The sequence below is a fragment of the Macroventuria anomochaeta genome, assembly GCF_010093625.1.
Source record: "Macroventuria anomochaeta strain CBS 525.71 unplaced genomic scaffold BU25scaffold_13, whole genome shotgun sequence".
Taxonomy (NCBI): domain Eukaryota; kingdom Fungi; phylum Ascomycota; class Dothideomycetes; order Pleosporales; family Didymellaceae; genus Macroventuria; species Macroventuria anomochaeta.
The window spans coordinates 287722-310738 of NW_022985374.1; the positions used below are offsets into that span (position 1 = coordinate 287722).

At 49.8% G+C, this 23017-nt stretch overlaps 9 protein-coding genes across 9 annotated transcripts in view; 3 read left to right on the forward strand and 6 right to left on the reverse strand.

The window, feature by feature from the left end:
- Window positions 1-530: 530 nt before the first annotated feature.
- On the reverse strand, window positions 531-2278 carry BU25DRAFT_339234 (amino-acid permease inda1; the record flags this gene model as incomplete). The annotated part of the gene is made up of 2 exons (XM_033702758.1): window positions 531-1812; window positions 1863-2278. 2 exons carry the CDS (start codon window positions 2276-2278, stop codon window positions 531-533), a joined length of 1698 nt encoding a protein of 565 aa, XP_033562607.1.
- Window positions 2279-4069: 1791 nt separating this feature from the next.
- On the forward strand, window positions 4070-5265 carry BU25DRAFT_35343 (uncharacterized protein). Its single transcript, XM_033703457.1, has 2 exons — window positions 4070-4713; window positions 4802-5265. The coding sequence occupies exons 1-2, from the start codon at window positions 4304-4306 to the stop codon at window positions 5061-5063; spliced, it is 672 nt and encodes a 223-aa protein (XP_033562608.1). The 5' UTR covers window positions 4070-4303; the 3' UTR covers window positions 5064-5265.
- A 2512-nt stretch (window positions 5266-7777) lies between these two features.
- BU25DRAFT_339449 (uncharacterized protein) lies at window positions 7778-8147 on the reverse strand (the record flags this gene model as incomplete). Its single annotated transcript, XM_033702770.1, has 2 exons — window positions 7778-7983; window positions 8078-8147. The coding sequence occupies 2 exons, from the start codon at window positions 8145-8147 to the stop codon at window positions 7778-7780; spliced, it is 276 nt and encodes a 91-aa protein (XP_033562609.1).
- A 2012-nt stretch (window positions 8148-10159) lies between these two features.
- Window positions 10160-11060, forward strand: BU25DRAFT_35378 (uncharacterized protein). Its single transcript, XM_033703475.1, has one exon. It carries the CDS (start codon window positions 10419-10421, stop codon window positions 10887-10889), a length of 471 nt encoding a protein of 156 aa, XP_033562610.1. The 5' UTR covers window positions 10160-10418; the 3' UTR covers window positions 10890-11060.
- A 1012-nt stretch (window positions 11061-12072) lies between these two features.
- On the reverse strand, window positions 12073-14285 carry BU25DRAFT_35375 (uncharacterized protein). The gene has a single exon (XM_033703472.1). The coding sequence runs from the start codon at window positions 14195-14197 to the stop codon at window positions 12164-12166; it is 2034 nt and encodes a 677-aa protein (XP_033562611.1). The 5' UTR covers window positions 14198-14285; the 3' UTR covers window positions 12073-12163.
- A 739-nt stretch (window positions 14286-15024) lies between these two features.
- On the forward strand, window positions 15025-15333 carry BU25DRAFT_457747 (uncharacterized protein; the record flags this gene model as incomplete). Its single annotated transcript, XM_033710133.1, has 2 exons — window positions 15025-15156; window positions 15214-15333. 2 exons carry the CDS (start codon window positions 15025-15027, stop codon window positions 15331-15333), a joined length of 252 nt encoding a protein of 83 aa, XP_033562612.1.
- Window positions 15334-18778: 3445 nt separating this feature from the next.
- Window positions 18779-20379, reverse strand: BU25DRAFT_430745 (uncharacterized protein; the record flags this gene model as incomplete). Its single annotated transcript, XM_033708619.1, has 5 exons — window positions 18779-19003; window positions 19040-19954; window positions 20006-20064; window positions 20123-20270; window positions 20350-20379. The coding sequence occupies 5 exons, from the start codon at window positions 20377-20379 to the stop codon at window positions 18779-18781; spliced, it is 1377 nt and encodes a 458-aa protein (XP_033562613.1).
- Window positions 20380-22297: 1918 nt separating this feature from the next.
- Window positions 22298-22618, reverse strand: BU25DRAFT_457750 (ankyrin; the record flags this gene model as incomplete). The annotated part of the gene is made up of 1 exon (XM_033710134.1): window positions 22298-22618. The coding sequence occupies one exon, from the start codon at window positions 22616-22618 to the stop codon at window positions 22298-22300; it is 321 nt and encodes a 106-aa protein (XP_033562614.1).
- A 190-nt stretch (window positions 22619-22808) lies between these two features.
- The window catches only part of BU25DRAFT_35405 (uncharacterized protein), a 3776-nt gene continuing 3567 nt past the window's right edge, over window positions 22809-23017 (reverse strand). The window contains exon 3 of the mRNA XM_033703496.1: window positions 22809-22952. Within this exon, the coding sequence (XP_033562615.1) occupies window positions 22927-22952 (26 nt within the window). The 3' untranslated portion in view covers window positions 22809-22926. The remainder of the gene's footprint in view (window positions 22953-23017) is intronic.

Genomic DNA, 23017 nt, shown 5'->3' on the forward strand with positions numbered 1-23017 from the left:
TTCCTCTTCAAGAGAAAGTAGGTGTTGGTGTTCGCAGTTTTAGTAAGGGAAAGTAGCTGTTCGCGGTGGGCTTATTCTCCCGCACCGCCTGGCACGGTCGCAGTTCAGTACCGCTTAAAGCGCCTACCCGTCGGAAAACATAACTTCCCTACGACTTGGAATTGTTCACGATCTTATAACAGCAAGCCTTCCCGCTACACATTTCATACACATACTGAGCCGATCCGACATATACAACAGGTGTCAACGATGCATGAGTCAATCACTCGTTGAGTTGTACTTCAAAGGGCGCAGGGTGTACTAGCGCGACGATTCTCAATACACATTGCAACACTTGCGCATAACAGCACATTTACACAAATTTGAGACAGTGAGAACGGTCGAGCCACAGCAAAAAGGGTCAGTCACGATCATCACTCAAGGTAGGGCTAACAGTCATAGTGAGAGTATAACATGCTATGTTCATGGATATCAAGCTCGTTACTAATGAAGGACAAAACACAAGCCTTTCACAGGCAACACGCACTGGCTTAGCACAGCCAGAACCAGAACTTCTCGAGAGCATTCCTGGGAACCTGCTCAGGCCAAACCTCGGCGTCAAGAGCAGCCTTGCCGGACCAGATGTCGGCCTCAGCAGGGTTGACGAACTTCGTACGCTTGAAGATCTTCCAGAAAGCGTATAGCAGGACGAAGATGGGGACACCAACGTAGGCAGTGAAGAAGGAAGTGAGCTGATCAGAGCCCCAGCCACCCTTCGTCTGGGTGAACACCTTGAAGCCGTTGAAAACGATGATCAGAGCGAAGTAGACGAAAGCAATCCAGGCAGTGTATGGTTGCCACTTGCTCTTGAAGACCAGGGTGTTACGGTCAACGCCCTGGGCGATGAGTGCCTTGCGGAAACGGGTGTAGGTGTAGCAGACAGAGCACCAGGTGAAGAGCTGGGCAATGGTGGTCAGGTTCTGGAACCACAGAAAGACGGTATTGGCACCAGTAGAGACACTCATATAAGTGAGGAGACTGATGGAAGCTGTGATAGCGACGCAGTAAAATGGGACACCAGTCTTGCTGCACTTCAACAGGAACTTGGGAGCCTGGCCGTTCTGGGCGAGAGCGAACATGTAACGCGAGCCAGAGTACAAGAAGGCGTTACCGGACGAAGTGGCTGATGTCAAGATGACGGCGTTGATGATATGGGGCAGTGCTGGGATACCAGCGTTCTTCATGGCAATGACCCATGGGGAGCTCTGAGCACCTTTGGCGTTGTCATCAGTAAGAGCGGGGTCGTTGCTGGAAACGGTGACACCGATCATGAAGGAACCGAGGACGTAGAAGAAGAGGATACGCCAGAAGACACGGCGAACGGCCTTGGGAATGTTCTTGCGAGGGTTGGCGGCCTCACCAGCGGCAACAGCGACCATCTCGACACCACCGTACGAGAAGGCAGCGTTAACAAGAGTGGACCAGAGACCAGTGAAGCGACCAGTAGAGCCAGTACCGACGTACTCTTTCATTGCACCCTCCTTCCAGTACCTAAAGCCGCGGCGGTCGTGATCAGGAGCACCACCGAGCATGATTACGAGAGCGACGAGGAGCAGGCCGAGGATGGTGATGATCTTGATCGACGCAAATACGAACTCCGCTTCACCATAAATGCTGACGGCAAAGATGTTGAGGGCGACGATGATCACGATGATGATTGTAATCCAGACAGCAGGCGAGATCTTGCCTTCCTGATCCCAGAAATCGATGACAAGAGCGGCAGCAGAGATCTCGGCGCAGAGAGTGATGGCGTTCTGGTACCAGTTGTTCCATCTACGGACTGTTAGCCAGAGCGACGTTTGTATCATTGAAATAAAACTTACCCGACAGCGAAGCCAAGAGCGGGGTCCGTGTAACGAGCGCAGTACTGAGGAAGAGCACCAGGAAGCGGAAGCCAGGTCGCCATCTCACCGAGACATTGCATCATTCCGAAGACCGCGACACCAGTGATCGTGTAACCAAGCAGGACAGAAAGAGGACCAGCGTTGGCGAAAGCGCTGCTAATACCAAGGAAGAGACCAGTACCAATTGTACCGCCAAGAGCGATGAACTGGATGTGCCGCGACTTGAGGCCACGCTGGACGTATCCGTACTGCTCGGCTGTCTGAATGTCGCCGTACATTTCAGCAGCTTCGCCGATGGCGTTGCCCTTCTCGTGGATGATGTCCTTGACACCATGGTTGGGTGACTCGGCACCAGTGCCAACGGCATACTGGTTCTTCTCGTCGAAGGCCGACATGTTGGGGAAGATGGTTGACGGTGCGACTGAGAGGTGCTGACTGGAGGGCTGGACCCAGAAAGAGGGCTGCGGACAGAGAAAAACTGGCGCAAATGCGCAAAGTGAAGTCGAGTCTGATACACCTTGGAACAGTACCTTGCGAACGGGAACACAAGGGCTATCTTATACCTTCGGCTCACCATGGTATCACAACCCTAGGCCCTTCGTGTTGCCCTCCCGCTCCTAGACACAACAGGTGCACGGTCTCCATATCACCGCGGCGATTCAAGCTTTCAGACTAGCGGCGGCGTGGATTGGTAGCGCTTGGCCACGAGGGCCGAGATTGGGTATCTCGAGCAAATGGTCGCTGCCCCAGGATCCGGACACGCTGTTTCGCACGCAATTCGGCCATCATGTCTAAAAGTCGTAAGGCTCCCTGGGCATGCCTGATAAGGGTGGACCAATGGCTGGGGTAACAGTTGCATCCAGAGCTAGGGCCACGGGCGTCAAACAACTCGTGCAGTCGACGTGGGTTCTCCGCACGCTTAGTTCCACTTCGACACGCTTGGGGCCTCGTGGAACCTGCACTCGACCCTTCGATTCTCTAGCCTGGCCGCGATCAAGATAAGAACGCCCATCGAGGTCACCAAACATCACTCGAAGCACGCGACAATCAATGCAGAGTTGCACTGGTGGCGGGCGCGACCTCGCTAAAAGGTGCAAGTTTGGCATCAAGACAAGCTTTAGCAAGAGTGCGCGGCGCCCTCGCATGGTCTGGGCGTTTTAGGCAGGTGGCAGATCCTCTGAACCGCTTGTGATGCGCGGCAGACAGCTTCCACTATCATGGTTGCATGAATGCATCGGTCAGCCACCCTGATAAGGAACCCTTCTGGAATGTCAGACGATTAATGCTGCCCGGTGCTCGCGGTACGATATCAGCCATCTGCGCATGCCATCGGTTCCTCGGTCGCCAGCCGTAGCCGCGACACAGCCAACACGGCTGCACGACGAACCAACGGCAGTGTTCGAAAGGCAGACCGCGGGTCGATGTCGCGTGAGATGTGACAGAAGAGCAGCGGATGGTTGGCTGCACCAACAGGGCTTATTTTACCCCTCTGCGATCCTTGCACGCAATGACCGTCTATCAACGCTACCTGCCTTGTTAGGAGCGGGGATAGTGCACTATCGTATACGTCTGGCACCGTTCTGCCGTTGTTCTGGAAAGGCAGAACGGCGCAGCTCCATGGTGCAAGTGATGCGCAGCGCAAGCAAAAGATCATCGAAGGTGCAGCGACCAGAATTGATGCACCGGCTGCGCCCATCGAGAACATGTATGCCACCAAGTCCACTGGTGCGAAACCGAGCGCGGGGAACCCTACTGCCCAGCTCTTTGATATACTTTATTACTCTTGTAAGATCGTATTTGGACATCTTCTCATTTGCAGGTTCTCAGCCGTGAGCTCGAACTCGTATTTGTCGCAGTCAGATTTTAAGGCCCCATCCAGATCAGTAAGAGATGCAGAAGACGTCCAGTAGTTTACGCTAATGCCGATCAAGGGTATGAGTACTGTACGGTGGTCTGGAGCCGGGCACTGTTGGGACGATTGGAAATAGAGCACCAGTGTCGATACTTTCGAGTTTGCTCTACCGTTATCTGAAGACCTCCCGCATGGCTTTTCCATGGGGCGACGATTATGATAGTGATCAACGCCTTTACTTCAGGTTTGAGGCGCACAGCCGATCTCTCTCATATCCCTCTTATCTGACACGGCCTCGGCTAACCTGCTCTCAGTGCACCCGATCTCGATTCTGTCTCAAGACATAAGAGGCACTCGGTCCTCCCTGTGCTCCAAAGACATATAGACTGCGTCTGTATTCACCCCTCTGCTGCATGCACCTCTTCAAGCTACCGATACCCAGCGCGCTGCACCCGAAATTCTGACCGTCGACACCCATCCCAAATGGCCCGACTGCCAAAACACCACCAAAGCACCACCCAAACACCAACGTCCTCACACGCGATACAATTTCGCAAGTCAACCCATTATGCCGCTATCGGAGCTCCAATACTCATATCTTGATTCGAGGAGCCTTTGTGGGTCTGCGGGGGTCGCCGACGGACTTGATGCTTTGACCTCTGGGGAAGACTCCACTGCAAAGTTTTCATGTGGTAATAGTTTCCCACCGCGAACATGGATTCAAAGTCCAGAACCACGCAGCTGGGAAATAGAATTTGACGGATCCCTGGGGTCTGGGGAAAGAGTGGGGTTGGAAATGTTGTGCGATGCAGTCGTGTGGGCTTCGAAACGATACTTCGCTATCTGCTACGGCCCTCTGATGGGAATACTGCACTCTCACAGATTCATGCAACCAGTGGCAGATAGTTTCAAATGCCGCCAATTGTTACAAAAGCTCCGGTACCACCAGTGGGATGCTGATCCACAGAGGATAGATAGGTAGGACCTGTACTGACCACATCGTTCTCGCAATACATCCATCGACTCCGCATGCTGGGAGTTCAGGCCTGCGTTGACACTGACATAGTCGCACGACCCAATCATGGAAACTACCGACCAAATCGTTGACTATCATCAATATTAAGGAGATATATATGGTAAAATTAGTCACATCTGTCACATACGGCCATAGGGCCTTGAAGACAAGTTCTCCTGTCCGATCCGCCCTCTGTCAAGGTACCATTTTGAGGATTCGGTTGCCTGCATTCACGTTTCGGTATCCGCGAACCCGTCCTCACCACGACCGACTACCATTTTTGGGTCTATTTATTCACAAAACACGAATCTGAAGCCAGTTCTGCATGTTCGCGGACGCCGTCATGCGTTGTGTCTATTTTCGCAGCCTACAGAGCTGCGTTGCTTCAGGCAGCTGCCCATAGCCATCGCTCCGCACACCTTTGACCTCCCGCTTCTCCTTGACCGCACTTAGATCTCCCAATCCCAGCTACACACGTTATCTCATCTTGTATCTTTGGCGCTGTGAGCTTAGGTGGTAACAATGGAAAAAGGCATTCGATTAGTCACACTTAAACTTCTCAAGGAACGCGCTGGTCACGAAAGTGCACCATAGCCTTTGAGCATCGAAGACATCAAAAAAAAACTTTTCAACAAGTTAAGTTTTGAGTCGTATCATTACTCAATGAGACTATGGAAGGAGTAAGGTCTTGCTGATCGAGTTGACAGATTGACGCTGATGAGTTGTGCAGATTCTTCAAAGATGTGCTTGACAAGCCGTCGACTGAGGATCGCTTCACAGAACCGTCTACAATGCTTCAGATCAAACTGTTCCTTGGGTGGTTTGCAAGAACAAGAACCGGTCTTCTGGAGGAGAACGTTACTGACACAACTGTCATCAAGCGTTTCAACAGCCTCAAGCGTGCTACCAAACTTCACACGCAATATCAGTACACAAGTTTGCAAAACACAGATGTTGTCAACTACGTCACGAAAGATCTTTTCCATCCCAGTGTTCTTGATGGAAATGCTCGAAGACTCCATACGTCTCATCGCTGTGAGATACATGCTGAGCAGGCAAAGTGCTCATTCCGATGGCAGGTCCAGTCTTTTCCACCGCCGGCTTAGCTAAGCTCCTGCGGCAGTGTTAGAAGATAGGAAGAAGAGGCCGGGGGTGTAGTGATGGAAGGGTCTGTCAGTGCATGTGAGATGATGAATATCAACTTTAGAGAGAATATGACTGACTAAAGGAAGATATTGAGCGACATCTGACAAATCAATGCTAGCCGCTATTATACCTGCTATGTTGACAATCACATAGGCAGAAAAAATAATTCGTTTTGGCCGTATACGTCGGAAATCCGCGCCATCGTTCGTTACAGGGTGTAAATTTGTCAAGGAGCGTGGACAGTATGCATGTGCGGAAACCATGAAGGATTGAATTGAGGTTGTATTGGGTGAAGCTATGAACAGTATGTATAGGTGAGTAGCTGTAAATAACGCTAGTGTGATGTGGCAGTCACCCTCATGGCAGGTGAGGTACGACAGGCAGGAGCACCCTAAACCGTGACAACACGAGATTGAACCCAGTATACATAACTGCGAACTCCGCTATGTGTTATATCTACTCTTGCAGCCCCTGGTGGCGTCCCTTCAGTCAGCTTAGGAGTTCTTCCCTTCCTTTACTTCGTTGTTCAAAGAAACAGACGCACTGAGATATTTCGTTGGCTTTATTACAACCCTACGGCCAAAATGCGGAAAAGCACTCGATCATTAAACCTTGAACTTTTCAAGGAACGCGCCCGCCAGGAAGGCGCACCACAGCCCCTAACTATTGAGGACATCAAGAACGCCTAAACAAGGCAGCCTTCGACTCATACAAGTACACAATGAGACTGTGGAAAGAGTAAGGTTTAGTCTCTAAAGCTGAATAATCAGCGCTGATTGTGTCTGCAGATTCTCGATGGACGTTCTGAAAAAGCCAGTAACTGAGGATCAGTTCATTCAAGCACCTACAACACTTCAGATAAAACTGTACCTTGGGTGGTCTGTGCAGATACTGACGGGTCTTTTAGAGGAGAATTTTATTGACGTAACGGTTCGCAACCGTCTTGCGTGTCTCAAGTGTGATGTAAAGCTTCACACTCAGTATCAGTACACGCAACTCCAGAGCGCAGAGATCGACAAGTACATGACGAAATGTCTAGTTTCACAAGAGCACATCTCAATGTGCGCCCGGCCAAAACCACTTGCACCACTAGGTGTGGCTGAAGACCTTATCCGGTTCCACTTTACTTGTGACGAGTACAGAGGCTTGCACCATCGTATACGCAACCAAATGGCTTTTGCAATCCAACTCGTGTTGCTTATTGGCGTCCGACCGTGTGAGATCATTGAATCAGATGCATGGCATCAGTCCAACGAAGGCCTGCATTACAAGGATGTCGAGCTCATCCACTGGCGCACCGAAACCCATCGCTCCTCTACGTCAAATTGAGGAACCGCAAAGGACATCGTGAGTACAAAAAGCACACGTAAGCAGCTCATCGACGGCTATGTTTGCGTAAGGCTAATGCTAGACAGGCTAACTATGGTTCTATACGAGGAACCTCTTATGAGATACATGTGTCCGATAACTTGGTTCTTATCCCTTGCCTTTGCAGATGGCGTGTTTCGAGACTTATCTTCACACGAGGACCTTAGGGAAGTAGAGCCTCCACCTGGGAGCTCCTTGTACAAAGCCAAGTATGTAGTTGGCGCTTCAGAGCGCCCTATCATGCGGGACATGCGTGCGGATGTAACAATATCTAAGAACAGAACCTGGACCTACGACTGCTTCAACTCAGCGTTAAGAGGCACAGGTCAAAGAGCTACAGCTACAATATAATGCTACACTCTTCCTACGGTTTATGCCGGTAGCATCTATCAGAGCCCTTGCCCTCGTATCACAATGCATATACAGTTAAATTTTCCACTACCAAACCGTCACTCCGCTTTCGAATTTCTAGCCCCCCGCCCTCCCCCAACCTTCAATCAACCCCAGACATTTTCAAGACTTGAACACAACGACCCTCCTGCAATAATCCCTCGTATTGTCCCCGCCACTAATGCACCTCCCCTCTCCACAGAACGACTGGAACTCAATATCTCCATTATCACCGCCCTTGCAGTAGAACAGCGCATCGTCGATGTGCTTCTGGTCTGTCGGCTGGCCTTCGTCTTTAAGCGCTTGGTTGACTTGGGCTTTGTAGTTGCCTGGGAGGGTTAGAGGGGTTTTCTTTGGAATGTGGTCTTACAGGGTGGAGAAGTGGGCGAGAGAATGGGGAGGGGGTAGCAGAGGATAAATTACCGATGCTCAGGAGCGCACGGCCGCAGTAGTTGAGTCCGGTCTTGCAATTTCGTGCGGATGCGAAGGGCATGGTGCCTGCAAGGGCCAGAGCGGCGAACAGGATTGGGAGCTGCATGATTGTCGAGTGGATTTGGTTTCCTGTTGCGATGGGCTGATATGGTAGTTTTGATAGGCTGTGTAGTGATGGCTGGTGAGCATACCGTCTGGACGTTTATATAGCTCTTCTCGACCTGTTCGAATGGTACATTCTTGTATCAAGAGTACAGCATATATTCAGGTCTAGCTAAAAATGCAGTACTTACTACGGACTCAGACAACACGTACTCGGTACTCAGATCTCGTCAACACATCAAGCATGTAGCACTATCACTTCGACCCTTTGCAAAAATACTTACCTGCCGCCAAGGAAAGACGTCTAACTTGTGTCACCGCACCTATCAACCCAACTCAAACTATTCAACCCATCACTTACTGCAATGAGATGCAAAACCTAACTTTTGAACACAGAACCTACCATCGCCCCACAAACAGACACGTTCCTGCAGTATCCCTGCTTGTACTTAGGTAAGCCCGCGCAGTCGCACAACAAATCCCCTAAGCCTCGAGTCGGTGAGAAAGCCTCTCTAAAACTTGTCAGCTGGGAACTTCGCAGCTGAAGACGACTGAGAAAGACGATAGAAAAAGCCACGAGCATTCACGACAGCATTTTTAGACAGAAAAACCATGTGCTGGTTTGACAGCCGCACGTGGATTCAACAGCTGTGTCATGAATGGGCGGTGAAGACACGCTGGCCGGTTGTCATCAGGTGAGAGAGCAGGATGTAAATGAGTCAGTTGTGAGATGTGAGTTATTGGTGGTACTGTTGCTTATATTCAGAGATGTGATGTTGGTACGTAGCGAGGCGGAATGGAACAAGACCTTGAAATGGAGTGAAGTCGCGGGATTTGGTGCGATGCCATTTGCTTGGTGGTGACAGGTGGGTGTAAAGGCTGGTCCGAGTCGATAGAGACCATACGGAGGGAAGGTTTGGATAACTTTTACAGGGAAAGGTAGATAGACTACATGAACAGGTAGGTAGGTAGGTAGGTAGAGTATGGACAATACCATGCCCTGCAGAAACAAGTCGTTTCTAGTAGTCTGAAAATTTGATGGGTGCATTGTAAACTTGAACCTGATGCTTATAAAAATATACCTGGTCATGTCCTATCAATTGTAAGCAGTGTATATAGGTACCTTGGAATCTTGGATACCATAGGTACCTAGGTAACCCGTAAAGTTATCTCGCGCCACTTGTGGTGCTCTGATACAGGCAGTAGCATATCGTTTATCCAAGCCTCATTTGTCTATAAGGTTAGTAAGCCTCCCAAGTAGACGATTCCCAGCCAAGAATGACGTAGGCTGTGGCTGATCACGTGTACCAGCCTTAAGGCATCCAGCCGTGGGCACGGCCCCCTCGTCCTCCTGCGGCCACCAACCAGACGTGTAGTCGCTCCGCCTGCGCCATGCAAAAGTACAACAGCTCTAATAACAATGCCTCTTCCTCTTTCCCTTCCCAACTCTGTGGATCCCTCCCTTACATCCTCTGACCACCGAGCGTAAATACTCTTCCTCAGCGCCTTGCGCGCAACCGTTCGAACGCTAGTACCGTTGGGTGTATACCGAGTAGAACAAGGCGGCTCTGCCGCCGCAACGCCGTGTCCGCTGAGCATCGACATCGCATAAACATTATTTTCTAGCCATATTAGTATCCTAGTTAAGCGGCCTGACATAGGCCGCTTACGCCATCACCGGCTATCACTAGTAAGCAATCTTGAGAAAGACGTTGGATGATGTTAGCCCTAACTGGTTCATAGTGGTCATCGCATAGAGCAAGATCCATATCCGTTCTTTGCGCTAGAAGCCCTTACATTCCGTCCTGATGAACCATTATACGATTCGGTCTTTCTGGTGGCTGATCAGATACCTGATAATTTAGAGAGCAATAATGAGTGTTCACAAAGTGGCCTGCTGGGGCGGACAGACTCTTTGGAAGATGCAATTCATGGTTACAAGGGTGTTGATTATACGCAACCTCTTGGTACTCTGGACGAGAGTGTTCTTGAAAGAACCTCGGGTGCCGGGTATTTTAACTCTGATTGCATCAACCCCCGTCTGTTAACTACACAGGTGCACGAACCTCAGAACTACTCCCTATCAGGGCTCGATCAGTTCACTGAAGAGACCTTAGCCGAAAACTCGCAACCGCAACTATCTCTAAACTCCCTCCCTTACGGCGTACAACAACCCTCCCCCACCCCCACTTCAAGTACACGAGCCCATAGCAAGGCCAATGACACGAGCATGGAAGCCTACCCGAGCCCATCCTCATTGCCGTCTCTGGGTCAATTCACTCCTCAACCAGCAAGCCCACCTGACACTAGTCAAGTCTCAATAGACGCTCCAGACGGCAAAATGGTCATCGAGTCCGCACCGACGAGCTTCGTGTGTAAAACTTGCACGAAGTCTTTTCCGACTATGTTGCGCTACCGCCAACATGTGAATCGACACAGCTGCCAAGCGCCGTCCGAATGCAAACAATGCGGACAGTCGATCAAGCACGCGAAGGACCTCAAACGTCACCTAGGCTCTAGCAAGGCATCGCCTTCATGTCCCGCCCTTAAGAACGCTAGTCCTCAGGGCAAGCACTTTGCGTGCATTTGCAGCTCCAAGACTTACACGCGCAAGGACTCTCTCATACGTCACTTACGAACGTCCGCTACGGGGAAACATCGCTGTAGGACTTGCGGTAACCGCCCTTGTACCTGCTCGTAAGACAACTTACGTTATGCGCCACACCTTACCACTCTCTCTACATTCTCTTATAGCGATATTTGCGACTGCGAGTCGAAGCGAATCTGTATTTTGAGATTACGGATCGCACTCCACATAATTGAAGGAGTTCCAATCATCACTCAGGACACTTCTGTCGATCGAACGGATCACGGACATGTCAGCATGATCATAGCTTATAAAATCCTCTAGGCTTAGAGGTGCGTAAAGGTATCCTGGGGCGTTGAAGACCATGGAAGGGCCTCTTTTCGAAGAACATCAAGACTTGTTTGTCTCACGACGCTCGTTGCTACCTAGGTAGGCATTTGCCTTACCAGCTGCCGTCAACAATGACGACATTGATGGGGATACGGAGTCGTGACCGTTTCCGTCTGAGAGAAGAGGTGCAAGAGACTACCTGAAGTGGGGGATATCTGAGCGTTCGTGGATGTTTCCTTTCTCGTTTTCCGTTTGAACTCATCCTTTCTCAATTCAAGCACCGAGAGTCGAAGCTGTCGACTCGCGTGCATGGTCTGTCCTTTCTTTGGCAGACGTTCTAGGAATTGGATCGGGCTTTCCTTCATGTAACCGCCGCCAAGGAGTCAGTTGATTGCATATAGTTTGCGCCTGACAGAGATGGCGCGGCCAGGGGTTCCCATCCATAAGCACGCACCAGAAGTTCGAGCGAGGTACTCTTTACGACGAAGAAGCATCGACAAAACTTGGAAGACAGAGAAGCAACGGTACTAAAAAAACAATCAAGCAGCTGCGATACGCTTTCTAACCGGAGAAGCCGCGGGCACAAAATGGCTCGAGCGAGGGACTCCGGGGAAGAAGAAGCAGCGGCACCTGAAAAAGAAACAAAGAAGCCGCAGTACTGTCATAGCCAAGCAGCCGTGGCACGCTTGCTAAACGGAGAAGCCGCGGGCCAAACAACGGCTCGAGCGAGGGACTCCGGGGAAAGAGAAGCCGCGGACTTATTAGTTCAAGCACCCTTGTGCTACGAATTCATGACTCTTAAATTTTGGTGCTCGAAGTTTTTTGAGTATGCTGTGAGGTTCAGAGGTGGCAATATCAAGTTCGATTTCAACTAACATCCATCTCGTTCAGCCATTACTTAACTTGAGAAAGGACGATAAATCTCATTGATCTACCTACGATACTGTGGACTGAAATGTACATCACTGCCTGCTCACCCTACTTCAAGGCCATAAGATTCATTTCCGCTTTTATCAAAGCTTGTTAGGTGTCGTGCAGTCATTTCCGTATACCCTCTTTCACAATCTGCATGATTGGATTTTAAGAAAATGTGAACGAACTTGATAGGCGCTTTTCTCTTCCACTGGGCCCTCCATGCTTTGTAACTTCTCTTCCAGCCTTTTATCCCTTTGTAATTGTCGTTTCACTCTTTGCCTTTCTGCCTTCTTCAGTCGAGCCTTTTCAATCTGTTCCAACTCTTTCTCGAGCGCGGATTTGTCCTTAGGCATCGGCGTTGGTCGATGGTCAAATTCAATGTTTGGTCGTCTTCCTCCTACGACTGCTGCAAAGCTAGGCTTGCCACGAAAACGGCGACGTTGCAGAGCTACCTGCTCATTGCACTTATTCTGATCAACTAGGATCGGGAACTCCTCTTCGTTGTTACGCAGTCTGAAAAGAACAGGCTTCCTCTGTATCTCCATGACGAAAACGTGTCTGTCGCCGTACCAGAAAGTTTCCAGACAATCTACGCTTTCTCGCATACGACTTTTCAAGCGCCTAGCGTAGTTTTTGCAGTTCCCATGGTATTCATCAAGGAAGACGTGAGCCTCTCGAGATACTTCGGTCCTGGCTGACGAATGACCGAATGAAGCATTGCTCAGTGAGTAGACGTCCGTATGGCTTTCATTGCGGAGGAAACCGACGATACACCAGCCGGTGCGAAAGACGAGACCAGTCGGTAGAAATCGGTCGAGTTGTCCGACTCCGTTTGTGAGGATGTTGTCTTTCCATGTGAAACGTATGAACGCACCTGCTGGCTCTCTAATGTCCTCGATCACGACGGGCCCAAACTTTCGGACTTTGTTATCATGAGCTATTGTTGTGGCACGGTATCGTCTATGCAGCGCAACAGAGCAATCCTCATTGTTATGAATATGAGGATCGTAACGTCTTGCTCGCTCCGGCACCTGATCTGAAACTTGACGCCGTACTACGCAGCTCAGCCGTGAGGACTTTTTTCTTGCCTGAGAGCGCAGGAATGCAGCTGGTAACCATAACGGAGACTTCGCAAACTGGTGCTCAAATCCGCTCGGGCTTAGTCTCACCCACTTATGGTGGGTCTGTCTTGGTACTGTAGTTTTCGGGCATCGCTTCCAAGATTTATTCTTTCCCGCTGCGCGCCTCCAAATCTTCAGCGATATCTGACCAAGAATTTTATCGCACTTTACCTCGATCTCGGTTCTGAGTGGATAGAAATCGTTGTCGTCGATCTTGTTGGCAGCGTCCAGTATCATTCCACCCACTGGCGGATCTCTGGGAAGCCTGGAAGGCTCCCTTTGTAGTTTACATCTGTTATGAACCTCCCGATACGTCCGACTCTTGCGCATAAGCGCTTGTTGCCTTCTGTGATCTTCCGGGTTTCGGAAAGAGGGTTGTTCATCGGTATGTGGTCCCTCGACCTTCTTCCTTGCAAATGCACCTTGTTCGAAACGTCTCATGTATGAAAGAGACCTTTCGTACATGCCCAATCCTGCATATCTGCCTGACCGTAACCCACGCTCGATACCTTGCAGACCACCTAGTACATAGAAAGCAGCCAACGACTTCGGGTTCAATAGTTTGTTTAGCTGTCCTGGCGAGAAGGCGAAGGGGCTGTTGTAAACCCTGAAGTCGTCTTCTGTCCAAGGATCTGGCTGCAAGGCGGCCTTCGGAACACTACTCATACCATCCCCATATCTACGTCCTGCAAGACCAAACGGACAAAAACCCTTGCATATGTCACAATACTGCCTTTCGTTCCATGAAAAAGCTTCACCCATATCTTCCTCCGGGAAATCGCTCGCACGAGTAAAATTCTTGAGATCCTTCCAAGTCTCGAAAGGGTTGTCAGCCGGGCCATCGTCAGGGAACAAGGGGCTTGGAGGAGGTAGTAAGACCAAGTCTTCCGAGGCTACACTAGGTGACCTCGATGCTTTCTTTGGCCGATCGTTCGCCGCAATGGATGCGGCATGACATTGTGTAAACTTCGATCGTGGTGTTGTCTGAGCCTTGGGCCAAGACTTAGAGAAGCCTCTTTGTGAACAAGAAGTTTGTGGTTGCGGCACGAACGACATGTTTGATATTTCGAGGAAGGTATTCTGCAAATTCGCACACGCAGTAGGTTTTGAATGTTGAAGCAAGCGTTTAGCAACTCTTGTCGACGTGAATCAGTAGGAGTGGGGAGACTCGAACAAGGCTGAGATGTGGCTCAGCTCAGTCCAGCGGCCTGACTTCTCATCCAATCGCTAGGTCCTTCCAGTGTAGGCTAGACCAGGACGATGAGGCTGAGTTGATCATCATCAACACAACCTTCTCTTTTAACCCTTTGCAGAGTTACGGTGGCCTCCAATGGGCTTAGTTGAAGTGTGTACAATGTCGTGATTTTATTCGTTTGTATCTTCATCCTTTGCGGCCCCCAATCAGCATGCCTGACCTGTCTACCCTTGCAACTCTCAATCGAAGGACGTACCTTACATCGAGACCAAGCATGGTTCAAGTGGGTAGTTGAGTTGCGGCCACCAATCCTACGATGAGCATGCCATCAACTGTTTTCCGATGCAGGAACTGGAGACCTTCATCCGCCCTGCGGCCCTTCACGAGTACCAATGACAATTCTACTACAAGAGCACTGCGGCCGCCAATCAAGAGCGACTACTTTGCGGCCCTCAACCATCTCCAATCTCTCATCTGAATGAATACTGCGGCCTCCAACCAGACAAGCTATCAGAGTAGGGTTGCGGCCCTCAATTCTGACCAGAGAATGCAGAGATGAGCTATTATAAAGATGGGATCAAGACGTCCAAATTTGATGGTCAAACAACCAACAGATTCAAACCAAACTCTTCTACCAATCTCCAACTTCCGCTTATCGAAGCTCTCACCCATCACTTATTCTCGAACCATGCAATCCTGCCAAACCAAACTCATCGCCGCTCCCACGAGCTCACCCAAACCACAACCCAAGTCCCGAGCCAAAGATGACGCCAACGAGAAGAACAGAGGAAAGACGACATCTGCTGAGGATGTCATGCCGGTGCGAATACGCCTATCTGAAGACATCGATGAAATCACAGTACTGACATGCCAACAGCAGAACACTCTTGGCTCAGAAGGGTCGAGGCAAAAAGAAGGGAAAACAGCGTGGCACATGGAAGGTTGGCTGAACGAGACGAGTGGAGAGGAGGCGTGGAGTGTGCACGGGCGCTTCTAGGTTTTGGTGTGGATGTTTGGAAGTTAGTTTGCGCTTTTGGTGGATGTAGATGTGTGAATAGAGTAGTGGTAGAGGCAATACAGGCTAAGGGGTTTCTAGATAGGAAAATGTGTACACTGGTGTCAGCAATGATTCCATGTCATGTTTGCGTTGTCGCAATCAGTGTTGTAGTAGGTCACTATCAAACAAACGTGACGGCAGGTCTTGAGAATGAAAACAAAGGATACTTACGTCTTGGAGCGGACATACTACCAAAGAAAACGAGGAAGCATAGTGCAGTAGAGTGCACACCGGAGCAGTCCTCGTGTCCTCGTAGTGTCACGGGTATTTCCCGGAGGCCCACGGGCCACCTGTATATATTCCTCACAAACCTTGAGGCTCAGCCATCAAGGATTCGTCTACGTCTCATCCTATTTGCCCTCAGACGGCACCAATCCATCCTGTGTCCGATTGCCTACCTACAGTGACCTCACAGCAAGTCTCTCCTCCTCTAATGGCACTAGTTCATGTGGGGGAATCTCAAAATAGTGCTACAAATGCCTAATAGGCTTTCTCTTCATGTTTAAAGCAATTGAACATTCAAAAATATTAAGAAATTGTCACGGGTATATACTGTTCAGCTCCCAGTCCTGCTATCTACAGCAGTACTGTACCTTTTTGGTCAGTGTAGCACAGTGGAGCTGAGCTGTATGCCTCACAGAAACAAGGTGGTGTGGCTGCTGTTCCAAAGAATTGAGTGAATTGACGCGCATCTGAGATAAGCATTGAGGCCTAGGGTATTCTGTTTGGACGAGAGTTATTGCACCCTCTAGTGTGGGGTCGGCGTTGATCTTTAATTACGCCACTGGGGATATGCAGCGGCTAGGTCCGTGCTCAGCAGAGGGGCCTTTTTGTCTCCTGTTCGCGAACGCTGTCTCCTTAAGTTTATTTCCGATGGCACTACATCTTGGACAGATCCTGAGTGGCGCTAGATGGAACTACCTTCTTGTCAAAGATGTTGGAAACAAGACCTCAGTCTCCAACGTTTTCAGAGCCAAAATCTTGCTGCGGGCCCAGGCTCGAACACCAGGGCAATGGTTTGTTCACAACAACACGCACGAGTAATGCAGCTAACACTCAACCAAGGGCCGTCATCAAAACGGTACCTGAGCGAAGGGCTCTAGACATGCTGAAAAGGGAACCCGAATGCTACCAGAATCCTGCTATTCGATCGTCGTGGCATCTGCGTGCCCTTTACGAAGCTATCGATGTTCACGGATCCTTGGCACCTGAGTCATCATATTATTTAGCCTTTGAGTGGATGGACTGCACTCTAAAGGACTTGTCCTCTGGGGCATATCGGCAAAATCCTGTGTTGCACAAAAGCATATCCAAGGCGATTCTGGAAGCGCTTGGTGTACTGAAGTTATTAACGGGAGAAAAGTGAGAAGCAATACATACTGTTCGTAGTTTCACCCAATACAACCTCAGTTCAATCCTTCAATTCTTCCCACATGCGTACTGTCCACGCTCCCCGATAGATCATGATTATGTATTCATCTAAACAAACTTCTCTCGTTTTCATAGTGGTGAGAGGCAGATCAATCATGCGACCATACCTAGTCCCCCTCCCTTCGAGTTTGAATCCCTCATCTTTAAGGCGTAGGAAAAGTATTGGCAAGTAGTGCTTTTGTGCGAGGCATGAAATTTCTTTCTTGATCGAAATTTTGGTTTAACGGTTTCTTGGGGACGGCAGCCTTTCCAGCTGTTCACAATGATCCTTGTAAAACAGTATGAACATAGGTCTCGACCAAATTGAACTTGAAATACTCCAGTATTTGAGGAACGCAAAGACTTATCTTCGTCCCTATGTTCTTTGCAATCAATTGTGAAAAAAATCGACAGCGGCTTCAAATAAGTAATGATGGGACGTAGGCGAAATAGCCTTTTAGATGGCTTCCGCCACAGTAGCTTGACTGACTGAGTACAAAGCCTGAGAATGTTGCAAACTGCCCCCTTGCTAGTAGACTGGATCACGAAGATAATTCCCCAAATGACGCACCTTGAGCGTCTCCCTGTTTGAAGTCTTCGTGTGCAGGTTTCAAGAAGTTAAGCCACTGGATATTGTTGCGGTATCGGTCGGTCCGTACAAGGTCTGACTGTACCCCTGACAGACTACACTAGTCTAGTGTATGACAGGTCACTGGCCTGAGGTCAGGTATATAGTCGTCATCTCCCAGCTAGATAGCAATTCAGTACAGTATTCCATCGACCCGATAGTCCTACGTTATCGTTTACCGTAGCTATCAGTATTCTACAGTGGCCTACACCGTAACAGGTATGGTAGGGCGAGGCGGGCTGCGAGGCGCGGGGTGCAACGGGATGCTGCTACTTGTTTAGGCCTCCCACATCTGCGTGGCGTTAATGCTTTAACCCCAGCGGCAACGCAGCAATCAGGTCTTTTGGCTCGTCGAGTCCGTCACTAGAGTCCCGAGCATGGCGCATCTCAATGTACATTGAAACACCGATCACAGGTGCTGCAATGCCGAGTCTAGACCACTGTTGCCAGGAAGCCAGGCTGCAGAATCCCGCTTACAGGAAAGTCAAGAGCGTTTGTGTCAAATGAACAGTAAACAACAATGCTCAGTTTTTATCCGCCCCTAGACCCAGAGGATGCCAACAAAATCATTGACGAGGGCCTGATCTGGCAAAGCGAGGTCTTCCAGTGCGAGCGATACGCACTGTGCTACACTGACCAAAAAGGTACAGTACTGCTGTAGATAGCAGGTACTGGGAGCTGAACAGTATATACCCGTGACATAAATAGACTAAAGTCTACTCACTGTAGCATTGAGGAAATGCGTTTGGTACATTGTACTGGAGCAACTTTAGTCCAAACTGGTTGGCTACTATTGCAACGAGTCTCCATGCTTACAGATGATCATGCTATGCTCGTTGTGCTATGCTTGGAAAAGGGCGACAGGGAGAGAGCGGAGGTGCATGGGAGAATGTCACGGTTTGGGGTGCTCCTGCCTGTCGTACCTCACCTCCATGAGAGTGACTGCCACGTCACACTAGCGTTGTTTACAGCTACTCACCTATATATACTGTTCGTAGCTTCACTCAATACAACCTCAGTACAATCTTCAACTTCTTCCTTTGCGTACAGTTCTTCACTGGACTCTGACAGAGAATGATGCATCGGTTATTTGTGGAATTGGGGTTCTTAGTCATCGGTCAGGAGATGGAGAGTTGGAAATTGGGGACTTTACTGCAAAATATTGGGAGATTGGAGGGCATGGGACAGGGGTGGAAGAAGGGGCCACTTAAGGGGTGATATGAATGGCATGGAGTGGAGCTGGGGTTTCCTACAACCAGACATAAATTTGTTATGGAACGATGCTGGTCAGTACAGATAGGGTATAGTAACCCACACCATAGGTATCCAAACATCCATCATGTACCTCTAACAACCCGTTGACCAACCATGATCCGTGTGCCCCCTATTCAGTGTATTACTCGTCAACGTCTCACACGTCGGGCAGTCCGGTGACCTAGTATAAGCTGCTGAACTCACTACATTACCTGGCCCAGCTTCTCCTTTCTCTGTAAGACTAGTCTCTATCTTGCAATTTCGCTGCATCCCAGCTTCGCCTCTCTCCAAACGACTAGCTTCGGTCACAAGACTTACCTGCAACAGCGGCTCTGGGTGTTCACCGCTCTCAACCATAGGAAATTTCAGCGCCGGCTTCTGAGCAAGAGCATCGTGGATACTGTCAACAGACTTTTCAGCCCAGGCCATCGTGCTGAGATATGACAGTGGATATAGCGGCATGTTCTCCTTGCGATGAATAAAATCGTTTTCAATGGGTGGGACGCGCGACATGATGACGTCCATATCCTTCCTGATCTGCTCGCAGAATGCATCAAGAGGCAAATCGTTAACGTCGTGACCGAACGGGTCCTCGATCTCGCGGCCAATGAATGCAATACCTAGGATGATGTACGCTGCGATGATGCATGCAGGGATTGTGTTCCAGCCTAGACTGTGGAAGATCTGGAATGGTAGGAGTAGGATGTACACCCATGTGATTTGACTGATGGCGATGGAATATGCGAGTGGAAGAGGCGTGTTAAGAATCCTGTCCGTTTCCGTAATCACGCTGTCCATGACGCTCAGCGCGTCCAGGGTCTGTGTTTGATAGATGCTGTAGTCTCGCAACGTCCCGTTGTCGTAGAGCGTCTTCATGTAAGCGGAGAGGTAGGCTAGGATCTCGAGCGGGAGGTCGCCGAGGGGGGCGCGCGCTTTCTTTACAAAGTGCCGCGGATTCGGTGTTGCCATTGGTATTCCAAGCAACTGTCCAACCGACCTGACAGCGCCTGGCCCTTTGATATTAGGTGAGTCTACGGCCTGTGCCCATGTATCCAGATGTCCGACGAGATGCTTGAGGTCGGGGTAGTGAGTGCCTGGTTCGAATCGCAGTTTGTGTTTCAGTGCCACTGCGAGGGCGACAACGAGGTTCAAGCAGCTGACCTTCCCGAGCAAGTCATTTTTACCGAGAGCAGGATCTACGTCGTGTCGCTCCTCTACGTGAATCCAAATCAGAAGCCCCATCGTGCGGCATGCGAGGCGGAGACGACCCTAGCATGCTCGGCCTGCCATGTAGCGTTCGTAGGCCGTGGTACTGCGCACGCTGAGGGCGAGACTGATAACGAATCCGAGCGCGGTAATAAGAACCTGATCGGTACCGACTGCACATAATTGTCAGAGAATGTTGTACTACATTTGGAAGTTTAAGTAAGAGCTTACGATCTGTCACAAACTTGGAGATACAAGTGATCATCGTAGCCCAGCCGCCGACGAGAAGAAGAGGTACGATCAGCTGCGGTAGGATGCTGCCGTGCATGCGCAACATCATGGGCCATCTCGAGTGATGGTCGAAACCGCGAGGCCCAGTCTATACTCGTTAGCGATGCTCGTAGTTTATCATATCGAGCCGATCGTTCTGTTGTTGTATATCATGGGTGTGTGCATACGAAATAATCCTCGTGGCGTAGTCTCGACATTGTGCCGTCTCGGCCTTATGCGACGATGATAGGAAAGATAAGGATACGGACGAACCGTTCGTAGGGTGTATATGGTGAGATATGTAGGATCTATTCGGAGCGGTGTTGTGGTAACATGGAAGCACGATAGTTTAGATGATAGAGCGGGTGTTGTTGTAGGAGCAGTAGGTACGAACAACGGCACATCGTGGCTTGTCACGGTTTAGGGTGTCTCCTGCCTGTCGTACCTCACCTGCCGTGACGGTGACTGCCTCTTCACACTAGCGTTTTTTACTGTTGCCCACCTATACATACTGTTCGTAGCTTCATACAATACAACCCCAGTTCAATCCTTCCTTTTCCACTGTCTGCGCACTATCCACGAACCGCAACAGGTGTTGAGTTATGGTGATCGAATTGGCGGTAGATGTCCTTGTTCTCAGAAGCCACACCACCACTATATCGTCTACAAAGAAGAAGACAACCAGTTGATCGTTGCTGAACAGGCAGGGCACTCCTGACGCCTGTTGAAGGCCCAGCTTCTCAAGCGTAGCAGTGAGGCGTCTGTACCATAGTTGTGCGTCACGGAGTTTGTATAGAGCTCGCTTGAGCTCAAGCAGGTGTTCACGTTCTCCCCTGTATTAGTCTGGACATTGTGCGTATGTGAGTCAGTCAAGTTTAGCATTAAAAAAAGCGTTTAGGGCATTGTACTAGTATAGCTCTAAATGAAAAGCAGCTGCTAGGGCGATTAGACATTAAAATATCTTTGCATTTAGCGTAGCCGCGTACGTGTTGCCATAGTCTTGCTGGAACGGTCTTGTTGGTGTGTACTGGGGTGGGATAGGTTTTACCCCATTGGTTATCCACACTGACTACCTCTGGCCATCTGCAGGCTTGTTCACCCAGATGTAGTATGTTCCGCTGATTATATAATGACTTGTAGTAGTTGCTGACCCCCCCCCCCCCCTTTGTGCACATACCACATGCTGAAGGGAGAAGAGTAGTACGGTGATGCAAGAGTCTCAGACTGCCGGGAGCATATTTGTGGAAGAGTTGAGATGATTTTTGATTGATCTTTTTTGAGCTATTGGCTGGAATCGATCGAGACTATATAGTAGAAGGGAATAGCAGTGAAGCAAACCGAACTAACCGAATGAGCTGGACTATCAGTGCAGCGGGCCGTTGGCAAACACTGCAACGGGCCGCTGGTAGACACTGCAACGGACCGTTGGCAAACGCTGCAACGGACCGCTAGCGAACAGGGAGGCCATTATCATCCCTATTAGAATCTGCTTGCCTGTGCGGTAAGTGTGACACCCATATCACCCAGATCCCAAGTCAAACATTTGGTGGGGTCTCACATACTCAAAAAGAGGAGGGGGTCAGCAAATACTACAAGTCACTAATACAAGCACAAGCCTTCGATGTATAAATTTCACCGGGACTTGTAAAGAAGGAGGAGAAGTTACTTGCTATAGAAAGCTAGACTTTCTCTTCTCTTCTAAAAGAGGAAACCACTATATAGAGCAACTATAAAAGTTACCATAATAACCGGTTGCAGCAGAAGTAGGGGCTAGATCAAGATATAAAAGAGACTCAAACAAGCAATATACAAAGCAGTAGGTCTAGGGCCTCTATGTGTGAGAGGGGACCAGCTGGGGATATCAACTGCTCTCTGAGATGGATAAATTGGTAGAAGGGAGGTTGTCCGCGGGAGGCGGGAGAAGGATTCCCCGATCACCGGCACGTGATAGGTAGCTTATATCGAGCTTCTGTTCACCTGCAATACAACAGAGAACCACCCAGTCTTGACAGAGGTTCAGGCTTGTTAAAGACCAGGTCGAAGAATATGCCTAACACAGTCCGTCAGCGCAACGTGGCGTTTGGTCAACATAGGTTGCAACTCCACTGTGAAGATCAGTAAGTAGACAACTACAACTCAGTTTTTGGGGTGTTGAAGGTACGACCGCAGAAGGTCAACTATCTTGTTGTGTCCGTTGTCCACCGCCAGCATCAGCGCTGTAAATCCACTCTTGTCCCTCTTCTCAAGATTGACCTCATCAGCGCTGAGCAATAGCTCTACCAAATGACTCTTACCCTCCATCGCAGCCCAGAAGAGTGGCGTACGTCCCCTGTCATCTTCCGAGTTGACGTCGATCTCGTCTGTGTCGAGCAGCAGCCTAACTACCGCCTCATAATCAACACTCATTCCCAATCTTGCCATCATCAAACGCTTCTTATTCTGCTGTTCAAGAAGCATGAGTTGCATTTGATAATCTTGGACCGCCACAGATCCATGTTTTCGAAGCAGAGTTTCCCCAAGGATGCCTAGAGTTGCACCCCTTCCCCCTGATGCAGCCCACGACAAAGCAGACCGCCCATTGCTGTCTTTCGAGTTGACACCAGTTTTTCTGTGTCCAAGAAGTAGCTCAACTGTGTCTTTCTGCCCTTGCCGAGCTGATAATATTAGCGGCGTCGATCCCTCTCTATCTCTTGCATCGGTGTTTGCTTTTCCACTACAAAGCAGCATCTCCGCTATGTCTTTGCACCCATCTCGTGCTGCCAACATCAGCGGCGACAATCCGGCATTGCTCCTCGCGTCCACGTCAATCTTGTCAGTGCTAAGCAGCAGCTCAACAACGTCTCTGTGCCTAGTCTG

Excerpts from the sequence above, each read along its gene's own strand:
- BU25DRAFT_35378 (XM_033703475.1), top strand. The coding sequence starts at position 10,419 with ATGGAAGCCTACCCGAGCCCATCCTCATTGCCGTCTCTGGGTCAATTC.
- BU25DRAFT_35375 (XM_033703472.1), bottom strand. The coding sequence starts at position 14,197 with ATGTCGTTCGTGCCGCAACCACAAACTTCTTGTTCACAAAGAGGCTTC.
- BU25DRAFT_35343 (XM_033703457.1), top strand. The coding sequence starts at position 4,304 with ATGCCGCTATCGGAGCTCCAATACTCATATCTTGATTCGAGGAGCCTT. Across the intron at positions 4,714-4,801 it reads GATCCACAGAGGATAGATAG|TCGCACGACCCAATCATGGA; the intron begins GTAGGACCTGTA and ends ACACTGACATAG.